Consider the following 24,187-nt stretch of genomic DNA (forward strand, 5'->3'; position numbering starts at 1 on the left):
GTGTGTAAATTGCAGTGTTCACATAATTCTGTTATCTTTTTGTCTGCTTGTCTCAATCATTGATAAATATATGACATAGCCTATAGATGGTAGCATTGTCAAATGTCTCCTTGAAGCCCTGATAACTTTTGCTATATAGATACATTTCTTTAAGAGACAGGGTCTTAGTCTGTTGCTGAGGCTGGGGTGCAGTGGCGTGATTGTGGTGCACTGCAGCCTTGAACTCCTGAGCTCAAGTGATCTCTCCTCAGCCTCCCAAGTAGCTAGGACTACAGGCACGTGCCATCACACCCAGCTAATTAAAAAAAAAAAAATCTTTCTTTTGTAGAGACGGGTTCTTGCTTGGTTGCCCAGGTTGGTCCTTAACTGCTAGGCTCAAGCAGGCCTCCCTCTCCGGCCTCCCAGAGTGCTAGGACTACAGGTATGAGTCACTGTGCCTGGCCTGGCTTTAAAGTTTTTGTTGTTGTTGTTTGCTACTATTATAGACGTGCCAGCTGTCTTTTGGTTAGAATTTATTTGTTTTATCTTTTTCCATCCTATATCTCACCTAGGGGAGACAAGACCCATGGGCTTGTATGTTCATTTTCTCATTTCTTTTGTGGCTTAGCTGACAGTTGGCCTGGCAGGTCTCAGCTGAAAGTAAAAACAGGCTGATACCAGCCAGTGGGCTCCAGTGACCCCTTTCTTCTTAAAGAAGTCACTTCCTTCTAAATCAGGAGATTTCCATTAGGACATAATTGCCTAGATGTATGGGGAATGGATTCCTTTCTAAGAGAGCACTAGTGTTTGACAGATCATGAGTGATTTGCTATTTCTCTGCTTAAGTTTTCTCCAGTAAACCTTAGACTTTATACTTATGTGGCCCTTCTGTTATTTGTGTTTGTGTTGGCCTGACAGCTTTAACTTTTTTTGTATTCTTATGTTTTAGGTTTATCTGTCTTGTAAATAGTGCATATAGCTGGAGATTTGTTTTTTCTGTCTTTTGTCCATTTATATTTATTGTGGCTACTTATGTATTATGATTTGTCTTAGTCTATGTAGTGTTGCTATTACAGAATACCCCAGACTGGGTAATTTATAAAGAAAATAAAATTGGCAGGGGAACTGGCTCACTCCTGTAATCCCAGGAATTTGCGAGGCCGAGGCGGGTAGATCCTTTGAATTCAGGAGTTAGAGACCAGCCTGGGCAACATGGTGAAACCTCATCTCTCCAAAAAATACAAAAATTAGCTGGGCACGGTGGCGTGTGTGCCTGTGGTCCTAGCTACTTGGGAGGCTGAGGTGGGAGGATGGCTTGAGTTCAGGAGGTGGAGGTTGCAGTGAGCTAAGATCGTGTCACTGTGCTCTAGCCTGGGTGACAGAGTGAGACCCTGTCTCCAAAAACAACGGAAAAAAAAGGCTGGGCGCCGTGGCTCACATGTGTAATCCCAGCACTTTGGGAGGCCGAGGTGGGTGGATCACCTGAGGTCAGGAGTTCGAGACCAGCCTGGCCAACATGGTGAAACCCCATCTCTTCTAAAATTAGCCAGGCTTGGTGGCAGGTGCCTGTAATCCCAGCTACTCAGGAGGCTGAGGCAGGAGAATCACTTGAACCCAGGAAGTGGAGGTTGCGGTGAGCTGAGATTGCGCCACTGCACTCTAGCCCGGGTAACAAGAGCAAGACTGTATCTCAAAAAAAAAGAGGAAAGAAAAAGAAAAGAAAAGGATGTCTTATAGTTCTGGAGGCTTGGATGTCCAAGGTCCAGGGGTCCACATCTGGCAAGGGCTTGTTATGAGGTAGACAGAAAGGCAAGAGACCATGAGAGAAATGTAAGGGAAGGGGACTAAATTAATTCTTTTTTTCAGGAACCCACTTCCCCAGTAACTAAACCACTCTAGCAATAATGGCATTAATCCATTTATGAGGGCAGAGCTCTCATAACCTGGTTACCTTTTATAGGTCCCAGCTCTCAACACTGTTGCATTGGCAATTAAGTTTTCAACACATGAACTTTGGGGAACATTTTCAAACCATAGCAGGATTAATTTCCATGTAATTTTTTGCTTCCTATGTGTTCTGTTTTGTTGTTATTTTTTCCTTTCTTGCCTTTTTTTGCATTGATTTTTTTGGTTACTTTTTTCTTCTTTATCGGTCTGTGTTAATTTGAATGTTATACATCATATATTTTTGGGAGGGGGGCCACCATACAAATTTTAACCTGCTGCCATGGTCCGAAAGTTTGTCTCTCCCCCCACCCAATTCATATGCTGAAATCCTAACCCCAAGGTGATGGCATATAGTATTAGGAGGTAGGACCTTTGAGAGGGCACATGAATTGGGTTCATGCCCTTATGGTGAAAAGATGGTTGTCTGTGAACCAGAAAGTGGGCATTCGTCAGACACCGAATATACTGGAGCTTTGATCTTACACTTTCCAGCCTCCAGGACTGTGGGAAGTAAATTTCTGTTTATAAGTTACCTAATTTATGGTATTTTGTTATAGCAGCATGGACAGACTAAGAAGCACGCATATTACTCTTAAAGTCGAAAGTTACTTTGGGTCAAGACAGAACCTGTAACTCCATTTACCTTTTCTCAATTTTTATGCTGTTGTCTAGAGATTTAGTTCTGTTTTGATTTCTTGTAATCCCATAATTTACACTCTTGTAACTCTGCCTAGACATTATTATTGCTTTATGCAGTTAATATGCTTGAAATTACCCATATATTTATCATTTTCTTTACTTAATATTTATTTTTACAGCTTCATCAGTTCATGTTTGTGTTTTTCTGAGTGTTTATTTCATTTGAGTTCTCAAAGCATAGTTTTATTATCTTTTTGTGGTATAGAATTCTAAAAGGACAGTTAATTTCTCCCAAAACTACTGAAATGATAATATTTTACTCTTGTAATGTCTGCTTTGTTTTACATTATGATTTTGCTGTAGGCTTTTCAAGTTTCGTTATTTGCTTGATCCTCAGTTGTAAGAGGATGGTAGTGATGGCTGCACAACAATGTGAATGTACCTAATGCCACTAAACTGTACACTTAAAAATTGTTTAAATGATAAATTTTATGTAATATGTTTGTTACCACAATTAATAAGTAAAACAAAGTTTAAGCTGGTTAAAGTGGCAGCGTTACTTGTATGAAAAGCACCTTGATTTATTAATCCAGCCATTCTGCATCCTGAACCCAGAATGGTCCGCCTGAAATATCAAACTGATAACTCTCCATCCAGTGATTTCCTCCAGCATCACTATTAAGTCCAAACTCCGTGGCATGACATATAAGAAAGACATTCCAGGTTCTGGCCTTGACTTACCTTTACCTTTAATGCTGTCCCTCCCCAATACCTCCCCAATACTTTATTATAACCTCACTGAGATCTTGGTTAATGTATAGTCAGATTTGTTATACTCAGCAACTAGCAGAATCCCCATATTGGCTTTCTTAAAAGAGCATTTGTGGTACAAAAAGCCAGGTGCATGACTTTTGAGCAATCCCTCTGTAACCAAATAGAAAGCCGAAAGCAATACCAGAGCACGTTTTTTCTGGTAATATAGCAAATCAGACATTCAGAGAAATCACTCCCTGTGCAGTCCATCTAAAAATGTTGGATTAAGTGTTTTTAAAAATATACGGCTAAATCAATACAAGATTTTAAAAATTACCTAGAAACCAGAAAGGACAAGGATCTTCAAATCCACAAGAGTATATGTTAGTACTGGAGCTAATGTTGTTGAAACGGGACAGTTCCCTGAACCTCCTTGCAGAACGTGGGACAAGGGCAGGTGTGGCTTGTCTCTTTGGCTGGGGTTTGGGGTTTATAAGGGTACAGGATGGAGGGTGTGGCAGGCCAAAAGGCAGCATTTGGGTACGGAAACAGGAATACCTGTTCCCATTTAGGGCTGTGGGTTTTCAGGCTTGAGGGTGGGGCCTTTGTCAGGGAACTGCCCTCTTCTATCTAGTATTTTCCTGCCTCCTGTCCATATTATTTTCCCTATGGCCATTGCTTTGGGTACGTATTTTCCCGTCCTCATGTTGATCTCATTCTGGTGATCTCTCACTGAAGGAGAGACTGTCAGATTACTTTAGTCTCTCTCACTTAACTTTTTATTGCTGGCAGCTTCTTGTTTCTGAGTCTAGTCCTGAAAGTCAGATGGATGTACACATTCCTGGTTCACTCAATTCCCAGTGGCTAACAGGCACTCATCATATGTGAGTCTGCTGGGTGGAAATTGCATCTTCCGAGACTCAGACTTTAAAAATTAAGGTCTGTGAGTGAGTTGAAGAATTAGGAGCAGTTTACAGTTCTTTGAACTTGAAATTCAACCTTCTTTCTTTGCTCTGCTTAGAGTTTTTCCTGTCTGGTACCCTGTTTTACAGAGTCCTCCTTGGGCAGTTACACACCATTCAAACCATTGCCCTCCTGACTCCTCCCTCCCTCCCCTTTTCCCTATCAAGAGCTGTGATCTCCGAATGGAAGTGGAAGACGATCTTGTCAGAAGGAAGCGAGGAAATCTAGTCCTGTAATACTTTGGGGTCTCCATTAAGTGGGATGTCTGGCAGTCTTTTTTTCTGGTAGATATAGCTCTTGTATTTTAGAATTAAGCTCAGGCAGTGGGGATGGACAAAGTATTTTCCACATCTTCTTTGTGGTTCATGCTCCTGTTATTGCTCGTTTGCTCACTTAGCCATTTATTCATTCCTTTGATAGGATTTCCGAGTACAGAAATACACTCTTGGTCGATTGTACTTCTTGGTCAATACCCATTGGTGATGCAGTTCATGGAAGTTTGACTCAGACTTTGGGATATGGTCTCTCATTTTTAGTTGATAGAGCTATTGCCAATTTTTTTTAGTGTGTTTCTTTACGTACATTTTGTTGTAAAACAGCTGGCTCTCTTGTTTACTCAGCAATCTGAAGCAAGTCATTAGACAGCTAGCAGTACTTTTTGACTAGACTAGAATGTGAGTAACATTTTGCATGTTGAGGCATGGTTGATGCTGGTTTTATACAGGACTTAGCACTTTGCTTTGTGCCCATTGACATTGTGAGAGGTGGTAGAGAAATAGGATAAAGAGGCAGGAAGTAGATTGGTTAATTCCTTGAATTTGGAGAAAGTGCCTCATCTAATTTTGTTTGTCTAGGGCCTACCACAGTGCCTGTCCAATTTTGGGCCCTCAAAAGATGTTGGTCGAATGAATTAAATAGTGAACAAACAAATGACTGAGTGTTAGAAGAAGTTTGTTCTTAAATGGGGAGGAAGTAATAAGCCTTCTGATGATGCGGTTAGGCTACATTGAAAGTCAAATAATTTTTAGTTGGCAGTTTAGGGAGTGATTCTTTTTGGATGTTGAATGTGATAGTTCCTATTTTGTGTAAACATTAAAATGAGCGAGCAAATAGAGTACTTTTAAAGACCCACACTGAATAATGTTTTATTTATTTTTAAATTTATTCTTGGTCCCCAGTGCTCTAGACAGTTGAAAAGGTGTGACCTCACATCCCATGACTTAATTCTCCCTTAGGACATTATTTAGATGTGTTTGTCTCACCTAAGATATTTGTTTTATGTAGGGAGATGCTTTTTGTTAGAGTTGTCTGAAGTCTTTTGCAAGGTGTATTTTCATATTCAAAATGCAACACCAAATGAAGTTGCTTCAGAAATTCTTCTTGTACGGTAGTGTTATTTACACCCAAATCAAAATAGTTTGTTTGTGGCAGTTATGTAGTTGTGTTTGTAACTTTCCTAAAACATATAAATGTGTCATTGTGTCATTAATTTAGATGACTCAGGATAACGCTAAAGGCTGTACATTGCCTTCTTTGTCAGTGATTGAGACCCAAATGATAAATTCTTAGTGCAGTTTGTTTCTAAGCTCTCAAAAAAGCAGTAACCTTATATTCTAAACCTTAGCTTCTAAGGATGCTAGTTAGCATCCTTCTTTAGGAAAAAAACTATGGTTTTCACATGTATAGCATTAAAAAAAAAACTGCTTGAAATTAAGATGTTTTCTGACTGAAGTGAATGACACATTAGGTGATCATACCCATTTACAGAGGAGTTACAACACATTTTTATTCTTCACTGTCATTGTTCACACTGAAGAAAAGGGCAGTATTCTGAGAGTTCTCAGGTGAAGTCTGACACTCCCAGACCTAGGGGAATGTCTTTAACCTAGAGAGTGCTGCTGAGTGGTTAATGTTGAAAAAGAAGTCCCTTTCTTGTAATGTCTTGATTCTCAACCAAGGGCAGTTTTGTCCCCTAAGAGACATTTTGCAATGTCTGCAGGCATTTTTGGTTGTCACAGCTGGGGGATAGGAAGGCACTTAGTGGGTTAAAGCCAGGGATGCTGCTAAACATGATACAGTGCTAGGGACAGCCTCCTACAACAAAGAATTATCTGATCCCGAATGCTTAGAGTGGAGAGATTGAGAAACCTTGGTCTAACTTAATATGAAATTTTTCCTCCCTAAATTAGTAGATTGAGGGGAGACTTTGTTATTCTGTTCTGTTTTTCATATTGTGAATAAGAAGCAGTAGAGAAAAAAAGCAGTCATTTCTTAACACTGCTAGGCTGCCCTTCTTGATTCTGAAAACCATAGGGCATTCAATTAAAAAGAAGACAAACACAAATCCTTAAATCCATCAACAGCAAAACCAAAACCTTCCCTGACTATTCTCTAGTAGATACTTTGAGGCTCAGATTTATTTACAAAGTAATGGAGGAGAATAAAATTGTTTGATTCTGTTTTCCCAAGTGAGGCCATCTGTGTTCAGTGAGGGAAATAGGATCTGACAAGAGGGGAGGTTCTGTTCTAAAATTGTCTTAGGTGAAGTTGTTAGTTTTCAAGATGACTTTGTCATATGGATATGGGAAGTTATTCTGTAGAGACAGTACTGTTATCCTTCAGTATCCCTAGAGGATTGGTTCCAGGACTTCCTGCTGATACCCAAATCCACAGATGCTCAAGTGCCTTTTCTTAAATGATATAGTATTTGCATATAGCCTGTGTACATCCTTCCATATACTTTGTCCCTAAATTACTCAGAATATCTAACTCTGTGTAAATAGTTATATTTTAAATTTTGGGCTGGGCGCGGTGGCTCATGCTTGTAATCCCAACACTTTGGGAGGCCAAGGTGAGTGGATCACTTGAGGCCAGGAGTTCGAGACCAGCCTGGCCAACATGGTGAAACCCCATCTCTACTAAAAAATACAAAACTAGCCAGGCTTGGTGGCGGGTGCCTGTAATCCCAGCTACTCGGGAGGCTGAGGCAGGAGGATTGCTTGAACCTGGAGGCAGAGATTGCAGTGAGCCAAGATTGCGCCACCGTAACCCAGCCTGGGTGACAGATTGAAGCTCTGTCTCAAAAAAAAAAAAAAAAAAAAAAAAGAAAAAAGAAAATTTGTATTATTTTTAATTGTAATATTTTTTAATTTTTTGAATATTTTTGATTCATAGTAGGATTGCAGGACCTATGGATGTGGTGGGCCCACTCTATTCTAGAAAATTAGTAATTCCAGATTATGTAATGCTTGCCATGCTAGCAGCATTTACTATTATAGTAACAGCAGTGATTCCAGACAGTTCCTGGTAGTAGATGTCTTACATGCTAATGATGAGTACCTGGCAGTTGAGATTATCAAATGAAGCCTCTGGCCTGCTCTCCATGGCAGACAGAGCCAACCATTAAAAGTCATCCAGTCGTGGGAATAAACTAGACTGCCCCTTCCCCCAGTTCTCTTTCACCTAGGATTTCCTGTATCGTGTTTAAGGATTTCATGTTTGAAATCCACGTCTCATTTGGAAAAAGCTTTTCCTGCCTTTAATTTAGTATACAGTAAAATAAGAAAATGATCGAAATTATGAGGATCAAGAAAAAATAAAATGAATTAAATAAAAAGTTTCAGTTTGGCTCCTGTTGAACCCTATACAGTGAAGTTCTCTGGAGCCCTTTGCATTCCTCCAGAGTCCTCCCTGGCTTGATGCTCTAGAATTGATTTGTAGCTCACCAACTTCCTAAGTATTTTAGATGTGCTGTTTTGGCTAAAAGTAGTATCATTTAAATTCTCAGTTGGCTGAAAGCATCTATAAGGTTATATTGGATAAGTTTTATTAACTCATATAATTTCCCTTTTTAATGGATGTTACATATGTGTATGATGTGACATTACGTTTAAGGGACAAATGAAAAGATTAGGAGTATTAAATTAGAGGACGCTTTTTTTAAGTATTTTAATTTAAAAAATATTTTTGTAGGTATATAGTAAGTGTATATATTTAGGACAGACTTGCTCTCTCTCTCTCGCTCTCTCTCTCTCTCTCTCCCCCTCTCTTTTTTTTTTTTGAGACGGAGTTTTGGTCTTGTTCCCGAGGCTGGAGTGCCATGGTGTGATCTGCAACCTCTGCCTCCCGGGTTCAAGTGATTCTCTTGCCTCAGCCTTCCGAGTAGCTGGGATTACAGGCATGCGCCATCATGCCTGGCTAATTTTGTATTTTTAGTAGAGACAGGGTTTCTCCATGTTGGTCAGGCTGGCCTCAAACTTTCAACCTCAGGTGATCCGCCTGCCTCTGCTTCCCAAAGTACTGGGATTACAGGCGTGAGCCACGGCGCCCAGCCAGGACAGGCTCTCTTCAAAGTGAGGTTGCTGCCACCACTTTGAATATACAATGGTATATTCTTCTGTATATACCATTGTAAAAGCTGCATGGTTCTGAGGGTGTTTCTAAGCTTAGCCAGCAGAAGTGGAGTGGAAATACGAGTTGAAGGAGAAAAAAGAACAATGTAAAGTATCTTGCTGTTAGAAAAGAACTTGTTCGTGTATTTAAAAAATTTTTTTTTTTTTTTTTTATTGTACTTTAAGTTCTGGAGTACATGTGCAGAACATGCAGGTTTGTTACATAGGTATACACGGGCCATGGTGGTTTGCTGCACCCATCAACCCGTCATCTACATTAGGTATTTCTCCTAATGCTATTCCTCCCCTAGCCCTCCACCCCCGACAGGCCCTGGTATGTGATGTTCGCCTCCCTATGTCCATGTGTTCTCATTGTTCAACTCCCATTTTTGAGTGAGAACATGTGGTGTTTGATTTTCTGTTCTTGTTTTGTGTGCTGAGAATAATGGTTTCCAGCTTCACCCATGTCCCTGCAAAGGACATGAACTCATTCTTTTTTATGGCTGCATAGTATTCCATGGTGTATATGTGCCACATTTTCTTTATCCAGTCTATCATTGATGGCCATTTGGGTTGGTTCCAAGTCTTTGCTATTGTGAACAGTGCTGCAATAAACATATGTGTGCATATGTCTTTATAGTAGCATGATTTATAATCCTTTGGGTGTATACCCAGTAATGGGATTGTTGGGGTCAAATGATATTTCTGTTTCTAGATCCTTAAGGAATCACCACACTGACTTCCACAATGGCTGAACTAATTTACACTTCCACCAACAGTGTTAAAAACCTTCCTATTTCTCCACATCCTCTCCAGCATCTGTTGTTTCCTGACTTGTTAATGATCACCATTCTAACTGGCGTGAGAAGGTATCTGATTGTGGTTTTGATTTGCATTTCTCTAATGACCAGTGATGATGAGCTTTTTTTCATATGTTTGTTGGGTGCATACATGTCTTCTTTTGAGAAGTGTCAGTTCATATCCTTTGTCCACTTTTTGATGGGGTTGTTTTTTGCTTGTAAATTTGTTTAAATTCTTTCTAGATTCTGGATATTAGCCCTTTGTCAGATGGATAGATCACAAAAATTTTCTCTCATTCTGTAGGTTGCCTGTTCACTCTGATGATAGTTTCTTTTGCTGTGCAGAAGCTCTTTAGCTTAATTAGATCCCATTTGTCAATTCTGGCTTTTGTTGCCATTGCTTTTAGTGTTTTAGTCATGAAGTCTTTGCCTAAGCCTATGTCCTGAATGGTATTGCCTAAGTTTTCTTCTAGGATTTTTATGAGTTTAGGTCTTTAATCCATCTTGAGTTAATTTTTGTATAAGGTGTAAGGGAGCGGTCCAGTTTCAGTTTTCTGCATATGGCTAGCCAGTTTTCCCAACAGCATTTATTAAACAGGGATTCTTTTCCCCATTGCTTGTTTTTGTCAGGTTTGTTAAAGATCAGATGGTTATAGATATGTGGTATTATTTCTGAGGTCTCTGTTCTGTTCCATTGGTATATATATTTGTTTTGGTACCAGTACCATGCTGTTTTGATTACTGTAGTCTTGTAGTATAGTTTGAAGTCAGGTAGTGTGATGCCTCCAGCTTTATTCTTTTTGCTTATGATTGTCTTGGCTATACGGGCTCTGTTTTGGTTCTATATGAAATTTAAAGTAGTTTTTTCTAATTCTGTGAAGAGAGTCAATGGTAGCTTGATGGGGATAGCATTGAATCTATACATTACTTTGGGCAGTATGGCCATTTTCATGATATTGATTCTTCCTATCCATGAGCATGGAATGTTTTTCCATTTGTTTGTGTCCTTTCTTATTTCCTTGAGCACTGGTTTGTAGTTCTCCTTGAAGAGGTCTTTGACGTCCCTTGTAAGTTGGATTCCTAGATATTTTATTCTCTTTCTAGCAATTGTGAATGGGAGTTCACTCATGAGTTGGCTCTCTGTCAATTATTTGTTGATAGGAATGCTTGTGATTTTTACACATTGATTTTGTATCCTGAGACTGCTGACGTTGCTTATCAGCTTAGGGAGATTTTGGGCTGAGACGACGGGGTTTTCTAAATATACAATCATATCATCTGCAAACAGAGGCAATTTGACTTCCTCTCCTCCTACTTGAATACACTTTATTTCTTTCTCTTGCCTGATTGCCCTGGCCAGGACTTCTAACACTATGTTGAATAGGAGTAGTGAGAGAGGGCATCCCTGTCTTATGCTGGTTTTCAAAGGGAATGCTTCCAGTTTTTGTCTGTTCAGTATGATATTGGCTGTGGGTTTGTCATAAGTAGCTCTTATTATTTTGAGATACGTTCCATTAATACCTAGTTTATTGAGAGCTTTTAGCATGGAGGGCTGTTGAATTTTATCAAAGGCCTTTTCTGCATCTATTGAGATAATCATGTGGTTTTTGTCATTGACTCTGTTTATATGATGGATTAAGTTTATTGATTTGTATGTGTTGAACCAGGCTTGCATCCCAGGGATGAAGCCGATTTGATTGTGGTGGACTTTTTGATGTGCTGTTGGATTCAGTTTGCCAGTATCTTATTATTTTTGCATCAATATTAATCAGGACTATTAGCCTGAAATTTTCTTTTTTTGTTGTATTTCTGCCAGGTTTTGGTGTCAGGATGATGCTGGCCTCATAAAATGAGTTAGGGAGGAGCCCCTCTTTTTCTGTTGTTTGGAATAGTTTCAGAAGGAATGGTACCAGCTCCTCTGGTAGAATTGTACCTCTGGTAGAATTTGGCTGTGAAACTGTCTGGTCCTGGACTTTTTTTGGTTGGTAGGCTATTAATTACTGCCTCAATTTCAGAACTTGTTACTGGTCTATTCAGGGATTCAACTTCTTCCTGAATTAGACTTGGGAAGGTGTATGTGTCCAGGAATTTTTCCATTTCTTCTAGATTTTCTAGTTTATTTGCGTAGAGGTGTTTATAGTATTCTGTGATGTTAGTTTGTATTGCTGTGGGATCATAAAAGGTGATATCCCCTTTATCATTTTTTATTGCGTCTATTTGATTCTTCTCTCTTTTCTTCTTTATTAGTCTGGCTAGTGGTCTATTTATTTTGTTAATCTTTTCAAAAAGCCAGCTCCTGGATTCATTGATTTTTTGAAGGGTTTTTTTGTGTCTCTATCTCCTTCATTTCTGCTCTGATCTTAGTTATTTCTTGTCTTCTGCTAGCTTTTGAATGTGTTTGCTCTTGCTTCTCTAGTTCTTTTAATTATGATGTTAGGGTGTCAATTTTAGAACTTTCCCACTTGTTGGCATTTAATGCTATAAATTTCCCTCTACATACTGCTTTAGATGTGTCCCAGGGATTCTAGTACCTTTTGTCTTTGTTCTCATTGGTTTCAAAGAACTTATTTATCTCTGCCTTAATTTCGTTATTTACCCAGTATTCATTCAGGAGCAGGTTGTTCAGTGTCCATGTAATTGTGCAGTTTTGAGTGAGTTTCTTAATCCCAAGCTCTAATTTGATTTTTCTGTGGTCGGAGAGACTGTTTGCCATTATTTCTGTTCTTTTGTGTTTGCTGAGGAGTGTTTTACTTCCAGTTATGTGGTCAGTTTTAGAGTAACTGTGATGTGGTGCTGAGAAGAATGCATATTCTATTGATTTGGGGTGGAGTGTTCTGTAGATGTTTATTAGGTCCACTTGGTCCAGAGCCAAGTTCAAGTCCTGAATATCCTTGTTAATTTTCTGTCTCGTTGATTTATCTAATATTGACATTGGGGTGTTAAAGTCTCCCACTATTATTGTGTGGGAGTCTAAGTCTCTTTGTAGGTCTCTAAGAACTTGCTTTATGAATCTAGGTGCTCTGGTATTAGGTGCATACATATTTAGGATAGTTAGCTCTTCTTGTTGCATTGATCCCTTTACGATCATGTTATGCCCTTTTTGTCTCTTTTGATCTTTGTTGGTTTAAAGTCTGTTTTATCAGAGACTACAATTGCAAACCCTGCCTTTTTTTTATTTTTTATTTTTTTTTATTTTTATTTTTTTTTTGCTTTCCATTTGCTTGGTAAATATTTTTCCATCCCTTTATTTTGAGCTTGTATGTGTCTTTGCACATGAGATGGGTCTCCTGAATACAACACACCAATGGATCTTGACTCTTTATCCAATTTGCCAGTCTGTGTCTTTTAATTGGGGGCATTTAGCCATTTACATTTCAGGTTAATAATGTTATGTGTGAATTTGATCCTGCTGTTACTATACTAGCTGGTTATTTTTCCTGTTAGTTGATGCAGTTTCTTCTTAGTGTTGATGGTATTTACGGTTCGGTATGTTTTTGCAGTGGCTGGTACCTGTTGTTCCTTTCATTCCTTTTAGTGCTTCCTTCAGGAGTTCTTGTAAGGCAGGCCTGGTGGTGACAAAATCTCTCAGCATTTGCTTGTCTGTGAAAGATTTTATTTCTCCTTTGCTTTATGAAGCTTGGTTTGGCTGGATATGAAATTGTGTTGAAACTTCTTTTCTTTAAGAATGTTGAATATTGGCCCCCACTCTCTTCTGGCTTGTAGAGTTTCTGCAGAGAGATCCACTGTTAGTTTGATGGGCTTCCCTTTGTGGGTAACCCAGCCTTTCTCTCTGCCTGCCCTTAACATTTTTTCCTTCATTTCAACCTTGGTGAATCTGGCGATTATGTGTCTTGGGGTTGCTCTTCTCACGGAGTATCTTTGTGGTGTTCTCTGTATTTCCTGAATTTGAATGTTGGCCTGTCTTGCTAGGTTGGGGAAGTTCTCCTGGATAATATCCTAAAGAGTGTTTTCCAACTTGGTTCCATTCTCCCTGTCACTTTCGGGTACACCAATCAAATGTAGGTTTGGTTTTTTCACATAGTCCCATATTTCTTGGAGGCTTTGTTCATTCCTTTTGATTTTTTTTTTAATCTTGTCTTTATTCTTTATTTCAGTAGGTTGATTTTTAATTTCTGATACCCTTTCTTCCACTTGATTAATTCGGCTATTGATACTTGTGTATGCTTCAGGAAGTTCTCGTGCTGTGTTTTTCAGCTCCATCATTTATGTTCTTCTCTAAACTGGTAATTCTAGTTAGCAATTCATCTAACCTTTTTTTCCAAGGTTCTTAGCGTCCTTGCATTGGGTTAAAACATGCTCCTTTAGCTCAGAGGAGTTTGTTATTACCCACCTCTGAAGCCTACTTCTTTCAATTCGTCAAACTCAATCTCCATCCAGTTTTGTTCCCTTGCTGCTGGGGAGTTATGATCCTTTGGAGGATAAGAGGCATTCTGGTTTTTGGAATTTTCAGTGTTTTTGTGCGGTTTCTCCCTATCTTTGTGGATTTATCTACCTTTGGTCTTTGTTGTTGGTGACCTTTGAATGGGATGTCTGAGTGAACGTCGTTTTGTTGATGTTGATGCTACTCCTTTCTGTTTGTTAGTTTTCCTTCTAACAGGCCCCTTTGCTGCAGGTCTGCTGAAGTTTGCTGGAGGTCCAGTCGAGACCCTGTTTGCCTAGGTATCATCAGTGGAGGCTGCAGAACAGCAAAGATTGTTGCCTGTTCCTTCCTTTGTCCCAGAGGGGCACCCACCAGATGACAGTCAGAGCTTTCCTGTATGAGGTGTCCGTCGGCCCCTGCTGGGAGGTGTCTCCCAGTCAGGAGACACAGGTGTCGGGGACCCACTTGAGGAGGCAATCTGACCCTTAGCAGAGTTTGAACGCTGTGCTGGGAGATGTGCTGCTTTCTTCAGAGCTGGCAGTCAGGGAGGGATGTTTAAGTCTGGTGAAGCTGCATCCACAGCTGCCCCTTCCCCCTAGGTGCTCTGTCCCTAGGAGATGGGAGTTTTATCTATAAGCCCCTGACTGGGGCTGCTGCCTTTTTTTTCAGAGATGCCCTGCACAGAGAGGAGGAATCTAGAGAGGCAGTCTGGCTACAGCGGCTTTGCTGAGCTGTGGAGGGCTGTGCCCAGTTGGAACTTTCCCGGCATCTTTGTTTACACCTTGAGGGCAAAACAGCCCACTCAAGCCTCAGTAATGGCAGATGCCCCTCCCCCCACCAAACTCCAGCATCGCAGGTCAGCTTCAGACTGCTATGCTAGCAGCGAGAATTTCAAGCCAGTGGATCTTAGCTTGCTGAGCTCCATGGGGGTGGGATCCACTGAGCTAAACCACTTGGCTCCCTGGCTTCAGGCCCCTTTCCAGGGAAGTGAATGGTTCTGTTTTGCTGGTGTTCCAGATGCCAGTGGGGTATGAAAAAAACCTCTGCAGCTAGCTCAGTGTCTGCCCAAATGGTGGCCCGTTTTGTGCCTGAAACCCAGGGCCCTGGCAGCGTAGGCACCAGGGGGAATCTCCTGGTCTGCGGGTTGCGAAGACTATGGGAAAAGTATAATATCTGGGCGAGAGTGCACTGTTCCTCATGGCACAGTCCCTCACTGCTTCCCTTGGCCAGGGGAGGGAGTTCCCTGACCCCTTGCGCCTCCTAGGTGAGGCGACGCCCCACCCTGTTTCTGCTCGCCCTCCTTTGGCTGCACCCACTGTCTAACCAGTCCCAATGAGATGAGGTGGGTTCCTCAGTTGGAAATTCAGAAATCTCCCGCCTTCTGTGTTGATCTCACTGGGAGCTGCAGATGGAGCTGTTCCTATTCCGTAACCCCTCTTCGTGTATTTTTAAAATGGTTAATGGTGAGTGTTAAAATGTTACGGTGTTTAGATTTCGTTGAATAAAGTTAAATGAAAGATATAATGATTTTGTTTCAACGTGTAAATATTTATAATATGCTAGAAACTATGTCCTTTATAATTTTCAATGGAAAGTTTTAGATGTGAACTTAAAAAGTGCAAGAGGGTGCACAATTTTCTCAAAAAAATTCAGAGGTGTGTGAGTGTTTTGATTTTTGCCTGTAACCCAAACTAAAAAATAGATTTATTATAACCCAGCACAGGCACCCAAATGCAAAAGTTTATAAAACATTAGTTATAAATTAGTTACCTTGTATGATGCTCTCAATCTTTTTGCCTTCTCTCCCTCTTCCCCTACTTTTTTTTTTTTTTTCTTCCTATTTCATTCCATTAAAAAAAAAAAAAAGTCTGGTCTTGACCTGCTAAATTGTTTACTTCCCCTCAAGGGTTGCGACTTGCAGTTTGAAGAAAACACCTAAATCTAAGATACAGTTTTTTCTTTCTTTTTTTTTCTTTGTTTTTGTTTCATTTTTTAAAAGTCTGAGCATAAATAAGAGAGGTGGAAGTAAAATTTATGTTAATGCTTCAGTTTAATTAATTAGTTTCCAAGCTGTTCTGTGGAGCTGAAAAGTGACATCAGTTTAAACGTCTTCCCTTGCTTATCCTCTCAGGCGTCTGTACCTCTTCCCCATTACACCAATATCAAAAACCTACAAACTGAAAAACCTCGGTGGGATGGAAAAACGGGGAGAGTCTTTATGTAATCCTAATTAGTAGTCTGACTGATACTAAAGGATACATTTTAAAAGAGGATTAAATCTTGTCTCTACCATGAATCTAAAATCTGTTAAATACTGAACTTGTTAATTAAGGAGAGAACTAGTGAGATACTGCAGCTGGTTCAGAAGAGAACTCAAAGCATCATCACACATTGATAGGCAAATAAGGAATGTTAAATTTATAAATGGATGGAAAATTGGTTAGTATCCCTGGGGCGATAACTAATGCATTTTACCAGAAGCATTTTTATGGATAGGAATTACATGCATGACTATCAGTATTCTACAATTGATCTCCTATTCCTACAGAGTTATAAAATAGCCTAGTCAAAACACGCAAAGGTGGGAATAACCTGAATGGGTGAGCTAGCCAGGAAATCTACTGAATTCTAAAGTCTTAAACAATTTTTCCTTCTACTGATTAGATTTAGGCTATTAATTCCTTACCTAGGTCTAAAACACTTTGCAACCTGAAGGCCAAGTCCAGTTTGTAGAGGATTTCTACCATCTACGCAGTATTTGTAAACATCGTGAATTTCTTGCTATTATTTAAAACCTAGATTTTTACATAATAGCTAAATTTCTAGTTTGTCTTGGAAAATCAGATTGAAATGGAATTTACTATTATTTTCTTCTCTTAAGATAAACTTCCCTACTTCCCTTTTCTTATTTATAGTATCATTTTTCCATATCATTTCTGTACATCCCTTCTTTTCTCATTCAAACTTCACTCATCTTAATCCAGTCCCGTTTCAGTACAACTGTCTAACTTGTTGACCCCAGGCTCTCCTCAGTCTCTCCAGCATGCTATTTTACATTTAATCTCTCTTAAATACTTTGCTCAAGACTCCAGACTGCCCAGTAATGTCCAATAAATCCTGTTTTGCCACTCTGAATATGCTGACACTTTCCTGAGACTTCCACCCCTTCAATAATTTATTTCTTCCCTTCTTTTGCAGTCTTGATATCTGTTGCTTATCTACATGTTCCTTCCTCTAGTAAGGTTAATCTCTTTGCTTTCCTCTATACCCACTATGCTTTTTGCTCATGTTGATCCTTCCTACAGGAAAGGCCTTCCTTCTCTTCTTTGTTTATACATATCACATGAAGTTAAACTCCAGGCTACCTAGTCTGCGAAGCCTACCAGAGTTCTAATTCACATTGATCTTTCTGGAATGTTTTATGCTGTCTAGTGGTGTTTTAGGTAGTGTATCCTTATCACTCAAGATTAAAGCTACCAAAAGCATGGCCTACCTTCCTGTATACTATTTTGGTATCTCTGAGGAGAAATTAGTAAACTTGTCTAAATTTTTATATTTGCATAATCATGCGGTTCACTGTACAAAAGGAAGAAGATTAAACATTGTTCAGGATTTTAATTTTTCAGCACTGTGAAATTTACATATTTGTTGTATTTGGAAGAAAATGTGTGTGGGTTTTATGTATTTTTATATATACACACACACTTCATATACATGTATTTACATTATTCTGTCTATAGACAGTGGCTTTATCAATCACACAGGAATTTTAGTCTATTTGATATATTTACATTAACTAGTAGTCTGTTGAAATTCAAAGGAGGTAATCAAATTGAGAAAACCATGTTGCCTAATCCTTTTGTCATGGATAATATTACTTAAAAGGGAAGCCTTGGAGTAATAGGAGAAAAGAAATATATTCTTGGGCTCCCCTACCTCTATTCAGAACAATAGGATCTGCCCTGGTAAGCAATCAGGCAGGCCCTTTTCTACGCAGTCTGTGTGTAACATTAAAAGTCAATACACTGTCCTTTTATTTTTTAGTTTTGTGTGATGCATGGAGAAAAGCAGCATTTTGCTTTTTATATAAAGACCGTGCCTGTAACACAAAGTGGGTTAAGAGACTTGAGACAATTTTCCCAATAATTGTGAACTAAAACTTACATATGACATCTAATTGTGTTAATAATGAATTTATAAAGAACTTTATTGAGTGAGGTATGATCGGTAACACCTATTGAAAGTATACAATTTGATCAGTTTTGATGTGTGCTTATACTGCTGAAACAATCATTACAGTGAAGATAATGAACGTATCCACCACTTCCAAGAGTTCCCTTCTACTCCTTTGTCGTCTCTCCTTCCTTTGCTCCCTCTCTGTCCCTCCCCTCCCCAGGCAACCTCTGATCTGCTTTCTTTCACTGTACATTAGTTTGTATTTTTGAGAAGTGTATATAAATGGAATCATATAGTATGAATTTTATTTTGTTTGGCTGCTTTCCATCAGCTTTTTTTTTTTTTTTTTTTTCAGATTGTTGCATGTTGTAGCATATATCACTATTTTGTTCCCCTTTTACTGCCGAATGGGATGCATATGGCAGTTTTTAAAAATCCATTTACCTGTTATTGGACATTTGGGTTGTTTCCATTTTTTGGTCATTACAGAAAAAGCTATTACGACATTTGTATACAAGTGTAGACATATGTTTTCACTTCCCGAAGGGCTAAGTTATAGGTTGGATATGTTTTTAAGAAACTGCCAAACTGTTGTCCAGAGTGGTTGTACTATATAACCCTTCTAGCACCAGGGTACAGGAGTTCCGGTTGCTCCATATCTTTGCCCTTTGCCAACATTTGGGATGGGGCAAGTGTTTTTTTTTTTTTTTTGTAGATAGGGTCTCAGAGCCCTGTCACCCAGGCTGGAGTGCAGTGGCATGTTCATGGCTCATTGCATCCTTGACATCCTGGTCTCAAGCAATCCTCCCATTTCAGTCTGCTGAGTAGCTGGGACCTCAGGCACATGCCACCACACCTGGCTGATTTTTGTATTTTTTGTAGAGATGGGGTTTTGCCATGTTGCCCAGACTGGTCACAAGCTCCTGGCCTCAAGTGATCTGCCCACCTCAGGCTCCCAAAGTGCTAGGATTACAGGTGTGAGCCCCTATACCCGGCCAGGGCAAGTCTTTTTAATTTTAAATATTTTAATAGGTATATAATGGTATGTCATTGAGATTCTAATTTACTTTTCCTTATTGACTAATGATATTGGTCATTTTCCATGTGGTGGTTTGCTGTTCATGTAGCTTCCTAGGTGAAGTGGCTGTTCATATTTTTTGTCCAGTTTTTATTGAGTTGTTTTTTCATTATTGAGTTTTAAGAGTTCTTTATATATCCTTTATATACATTATTTATCAAATATGTGATTTCCAGGAATTTTCTCCCATTTTGTGGTTTGGACAGGTGAATTAATTAATTAATTAATTAATTAATTTATTTATTTTGAGATGAAGTTTCACTCTTGTTGCCCAGGCTGGAGAGTAATGATGGGGTCTCAGCTCGCTGCAACCTCCGCCTCCCAAGTTCAAGTGATTCTCCTGCCTCTCAGCCTCCTGAGTAGCTGGGATTACAGGCATGCGCCACCACATCCGGCTAATTTTTGTATTATTAGTAGAGAGGGAGTTTCACCTTGTTGGCTAGGCCAGGTCTCTAACTCCTAACCTCAGGTGATCCACCCGCCTTGCCCCACAAAGCGATCCACCCGCCTTGCCCCGCAAAGTGCTGGGATTACAGGCGTCAGCCTGACAGGTGAATTCTTTATCCTCCACCTGTATAGAGGTAGTTCCAGGATCCCTGTGTTTGAGTATTAAGATACATTATGGGTTGGGTTCTAGCTCAGGCGAGTTGCCGCTAGTTAATAATGGATTTTTGAGAATAAAATTTGGTGTGTTTCCTGTTTATAAATGTAAAATTTGCTCATTGTAGACAATTTAAAAAATACTGAAAACTACAGAGAAGGAAATGAGACTGGAGTATGCTTGGGAACTCCAGGCAGAAGTCCAGCTGTCAAGGCCATGCATATCAGAAGCAAGAGTGCTTAGAGCTTACCACATACTAGGCTTGGGGCAGCAGGACTATACAGGTCCCCTCCACTTAAATTACACTTAATTCTGCTAAGGATTGCCTCAGAAATATGACGGGCTGAGGTAGCAGTTTGTTTTCCCTAAATGTAAGTTCAGTGCTATTCCTGCAGTTTTGGACCATTGTCTGGCCTATGCACTTAATACATGTTTATATTATAAAAGTATGAAGTAAATGAAGGTCTTCATAGATGTTATACAGTTAGTAAATGTCTTCACAGCACAGAGCTGAGCAAGGCTTCGGAAAGTAGAGATTGACAAAGACAGAAATGGAATTAATCAAATGTATTTGACTAACATTGAGAAATATGTTAAAGAAAGTCCAACACAGATATCCTAAGTGTTAAGTGTTCCTAGGCTGTGATGCTTTACTGATGAAAAGCATTCAGTTTTGATGCCAATAGGATTTGGTTTAAGATTATGCTCTACTCTACCAGCTGCGTAAACTTGGACCAGTACTTAACCTAGTTTTTTGCTTCGATTCTTTTTTGTTTGTTTGACACAGGGTTTGCTCTGTCGCCCAGGTTGCAGTGCAGTGGCTCACTTTCACCCTTCTGGACTCAAGCAGTCCTCCCACCTCAGCCTCACGATTAGCTGGGACCACAGGCACACACCACCACACCTGGCTAATGTGTGTGTGTGTGTGTGTGTGTGTGTGTTTTGTAGAGACAGGATTTCGTCATGCCCAGGCTGGTCTCAAATTCTTGGGCCCAAGCATTTTGCCTCCCTCAGCCTCCCAAAGTGCTGGGATTACAGGTCTGAGCCACTATGCCTGGTCCTACTTACTTCTTTTACTTATACAATGTGAATAATTGTGTATACCTGTGGGGCTATTGTAAGGATTATAGGAGATAGAGCATACAGTAGTCCTCCCTCTTATCTATGGTTTCGATTTTTACTGTTTCAGTTACTTATGGCAACTGAGTAAAAAAATAGATGAGTACAGTACAATTTTATATATATATATGTATATGTTTGAGATGGAGTCTCGCTCTGTTGCCCTGGCTGGAGTGAAGTGGCACAATCTCTGCTCACTGCAAGCTCTGCCTCCCAGGTTCACACCATTCTCCTGCCTCAGCCTCCCAAGTAACTGGGATTACAGGCACCCGCCACTACGCCCAGCTAATTTTTTATATTTTTAGTAGAGAAGGGATTTCACTGTGTTAGCCAAGATGGTCTCAATCTCTTGACCTTGTGATCCGCCCACCTTGGCCTCCCAAAGTGCTGGGATTACAGGTGTGAGCCACCATGTCCGGCCACAGTACAAGAAGATTTTAAGACAGGGAGTGAGAAGGGGACCATATTCACATAACTTTTATTACTATATATTGTTATAGCTCTATTTTATTATTAGTTATTGCTAATCTCTTACTGTGCCTAATTTATAAATTAAACTTTATCATAGGTTTGTACGTACAGTAAATTCTCGCTTAACATCATGGATGGGTTTTTAGAAACTGACTTTAAGTGAAACAACATATAAGGAAACCAGTTTTACAATAGGCTAATTGATAAAAGCGAGAGTTCATTTCATATGGCATATTTCTGGTCATAAAAACATCACCAACTTCTAAATAAAGATAAAAACTTTTCTAATGTTAAATATTGAAATGAATGTTAGTGATACATACATTTAAGAAATATTAATAAAACAAGATAATTATTTACCCAATTATTCTAGTTAAGTGCTACAGCTGGCCAGAGGCTCTTCTGGCAGCTTAAGCCCTCAAGGCCTCAGGAGGAACCAGCTCTGGACAGGACACCACTCTGTTGCAGGGCACTCACATACCCACCCATACTCACTCAGAGAGGAACCATGTCGACATGCCAGTCCGCCCAGCGGACACAGCTTTGGGATGTGGGAGGAAACTGGAGTACTGGGGAGAAAGCCCACACAGACGTGGGGAGAATGGGCCAGCTCTACACATACATAGACAGTGGCCCCAGCTGGGAATCAAGTTTTTTTTCCTCATCAGTATTAAAATGAAGCAACATTATTTGGGGGACCTTTTGTATAGGAAAAAACATACTGTATATAGGGTTTAGTACTATCGTTGGTTTCAGGTGTCTACTTGGGGTCTTGGAACATGTCCCCCATGGATAAGCTGGGGGGCCTATTGTATACAGTATTTTACATTCCTGCTTACAAACCAATTCTTTTCTGATCTCATTTCTTCCTTGTGTGGGTTTCCCTTTATCTTATTCAGTTACTTTTTTCATTTGATTCCTTGTCTTTTCATCCTCTTCTTTTGCTTTTTCATCTAATCTTGTTTTTTTACCAGTTTCATTAGAGGCCATCTCTCCTTGTCTATAGAGAGTGCCAAACTATTTTCAAACTTTTCTTTTGTATCCATTACTATATCCAGTAAGCTCTTTCTTTAAGGATTTCAGAGGCTGTTCCTTTTCTCTTATTAGAATGTTTTCTTCTTCATATGGCTTGTGTTTTTCTTCTCCATTTTTAATTCCTTTTTTAAAGGTGAAATCTGCCAGATATGTTTTCTAGCAACAAATAGATATTTTCTAGCAACAAATAGTAACCTCACTTATGTTGGGGTTAATATCCTTCTCTGATCTATAGCTCAGGTCAGGCCAACCAGCACAAATCCTAGCATAATTCTCAGTTTCTAGAAGGTTTTCACTAAGATTAAATCTTTACCCTCCCTTCTTGATTTTCTGCTATGGGTGAAATGTATGAAAACTAAAACTTGGAGCACTTGCTGCCACCAGGATTATTCTTTGCTTTCTCTTCTATTTTTTTGGCTTGTAAGGAACTGTCCTCAGAATCCTATGTGTCCTTGAAAGTACCCTTCAGGTTTCTCCCCAGTTGTTTTCTAGAAATTGTTGGCCTACTTTAATATATAACAATGGGAATAGTAGGAAAAGAGGGTTGTGTATGTGTGCTTGTATTTGTGTGCCTGTGAGCATGTGTGTATTGGGGATGGTCACAATAATCTCACCAACACAAGGATCTGCACTGATGGGAATTTAAAGTTGGCTGCAATTTTATAATGGGTACTGATATGGTTTGGTTCTGTGTCCCCACCCAAATCTTACTTTGAATTGTATTAATGCCCGTGTGTCAAGGGCAGGACCAGGTGGAGATAATTGAATCATGGGAGCCGTTTCCCCCATGTTGTTCTCGTGATAGTGATGAGTTCTCATGAGATCTGATGGTTTTATAAGGGGCTTCCCCATTGGCTTGGCACTCATTCTCTATCCTGTCATCCTGTGAAGAGGTGTCTTCCCCTATGATTTTAAGTTTCCTGAGGCCTCCCCAGCCATGCGGAACTGTGAGTCAATTAAATCTCTTTTCTTTATAAATCACTCAGTCGAGGATATTTCTTCATAACAGTGTGAGAATGGACTAATAAAGGTACAGTGCTTGAGTGTCTAAATTAGACCATCAGTAGGGGATGTTTGAAATGTTTTCTTTTTTTCAGGTGGCCTTAGTTTTATGAGGCTTAAGGTAGTTACAGCATGACAAGAAACCTGGACAGTTTTTTTGTTTGTTTGTTTTTTGTTTTTTCTATTACCCAAACCAGTATCTGTTTTATGGTTAGCAAGATCCTTCCAGATTCTTGTGTTATCTGTTGATTTGAGTTTTGTATGTAGGAATTTCCTGGGCTATTTTCTGAATCTTCAGAAATTGAGAGAGGTTGCACTGTGATCTTCAACGGATACCAGAGTTTAAACTGGAAGATCATTTTCTAGCTTTGTCTGCTGACATCTAGAGAAGGTTCATGGTTTTACGTCTGTCCATAGAATTCCTAAAATTAACTTTTGTGATATATTTGTGCTTAATTTTTTGCTAAAAAGGGTAAGAGTTTTACAGTTGCATCCGAATGTGACATTGTGTAATGTTTCTATTTCAGGTAGCAGCAGCAGCAGCAGCAGGAGCAACAGCAGCAATGTTTCACTTCTTCAGAAAGCCTCCAGAATCTAAAAAGCCCTCAGTACCAGAGACAGAAGCAGATGGATTCGTCCTTTTAGGTGAGTCTTTTTATGAAACAAAATAATTAAATTATGTTTTCTTTAAAAAATTACTTGAAAATTATATGATTGATTTTAAATCATTTCTTATAATTTCAGAATTAATTTATGTGTTTAATTTTTAAAAAGTAAAATCTGTAAAGATAAAGGTCATCAATTACTTGGAATAGCGTCATCAAGAGAGATTTTTCTTACATGTTGGTTTGG

The 24,187-nt window shown here is 39.4% G+C and overlaps 1 protein-coding gene across 1 annotated transcript in view; it reads left to right on the top strand.

The window, feature by feature from the left end:
* The window catches only part of UMAD1 (UBAP1-MVB12-associated (UMA) domain containing 1), a 559,686-nt gene that overhangs the window by 336,484 nt on the left and 199,015 nt on the right, over positions 1–24,187 (top strand). Inside the window, exon 3 of the mRNA XM_050782999.1 lies at positions 23,863–23,980. Coding sequence (XP_050638956.1) covers positions 23,899–23,980 — 82 coding nt within the window. The 5' untranslated portion in view covers positions 23,863–23,898. The remainder of the gene's footprint in view (positions 1–23,862; positions 23,981–24,187) is intronic.

The sequence above is a fragment of the Macaca thibetana genome, chromosome 3, assembly GCF_024542745.1.
Source record: "Macaca thibetana thibetana isolate TM-01 chromosome 3, ASM2454274v1, whole genome shotgun sequence".
Taxonomy (NCBI): domain Eukaryota; kingdom Metazoa; phylum Chordata; class Mammalia; order Primates; family Cercopithecidae; genus Macaca; species Macaca thibetana.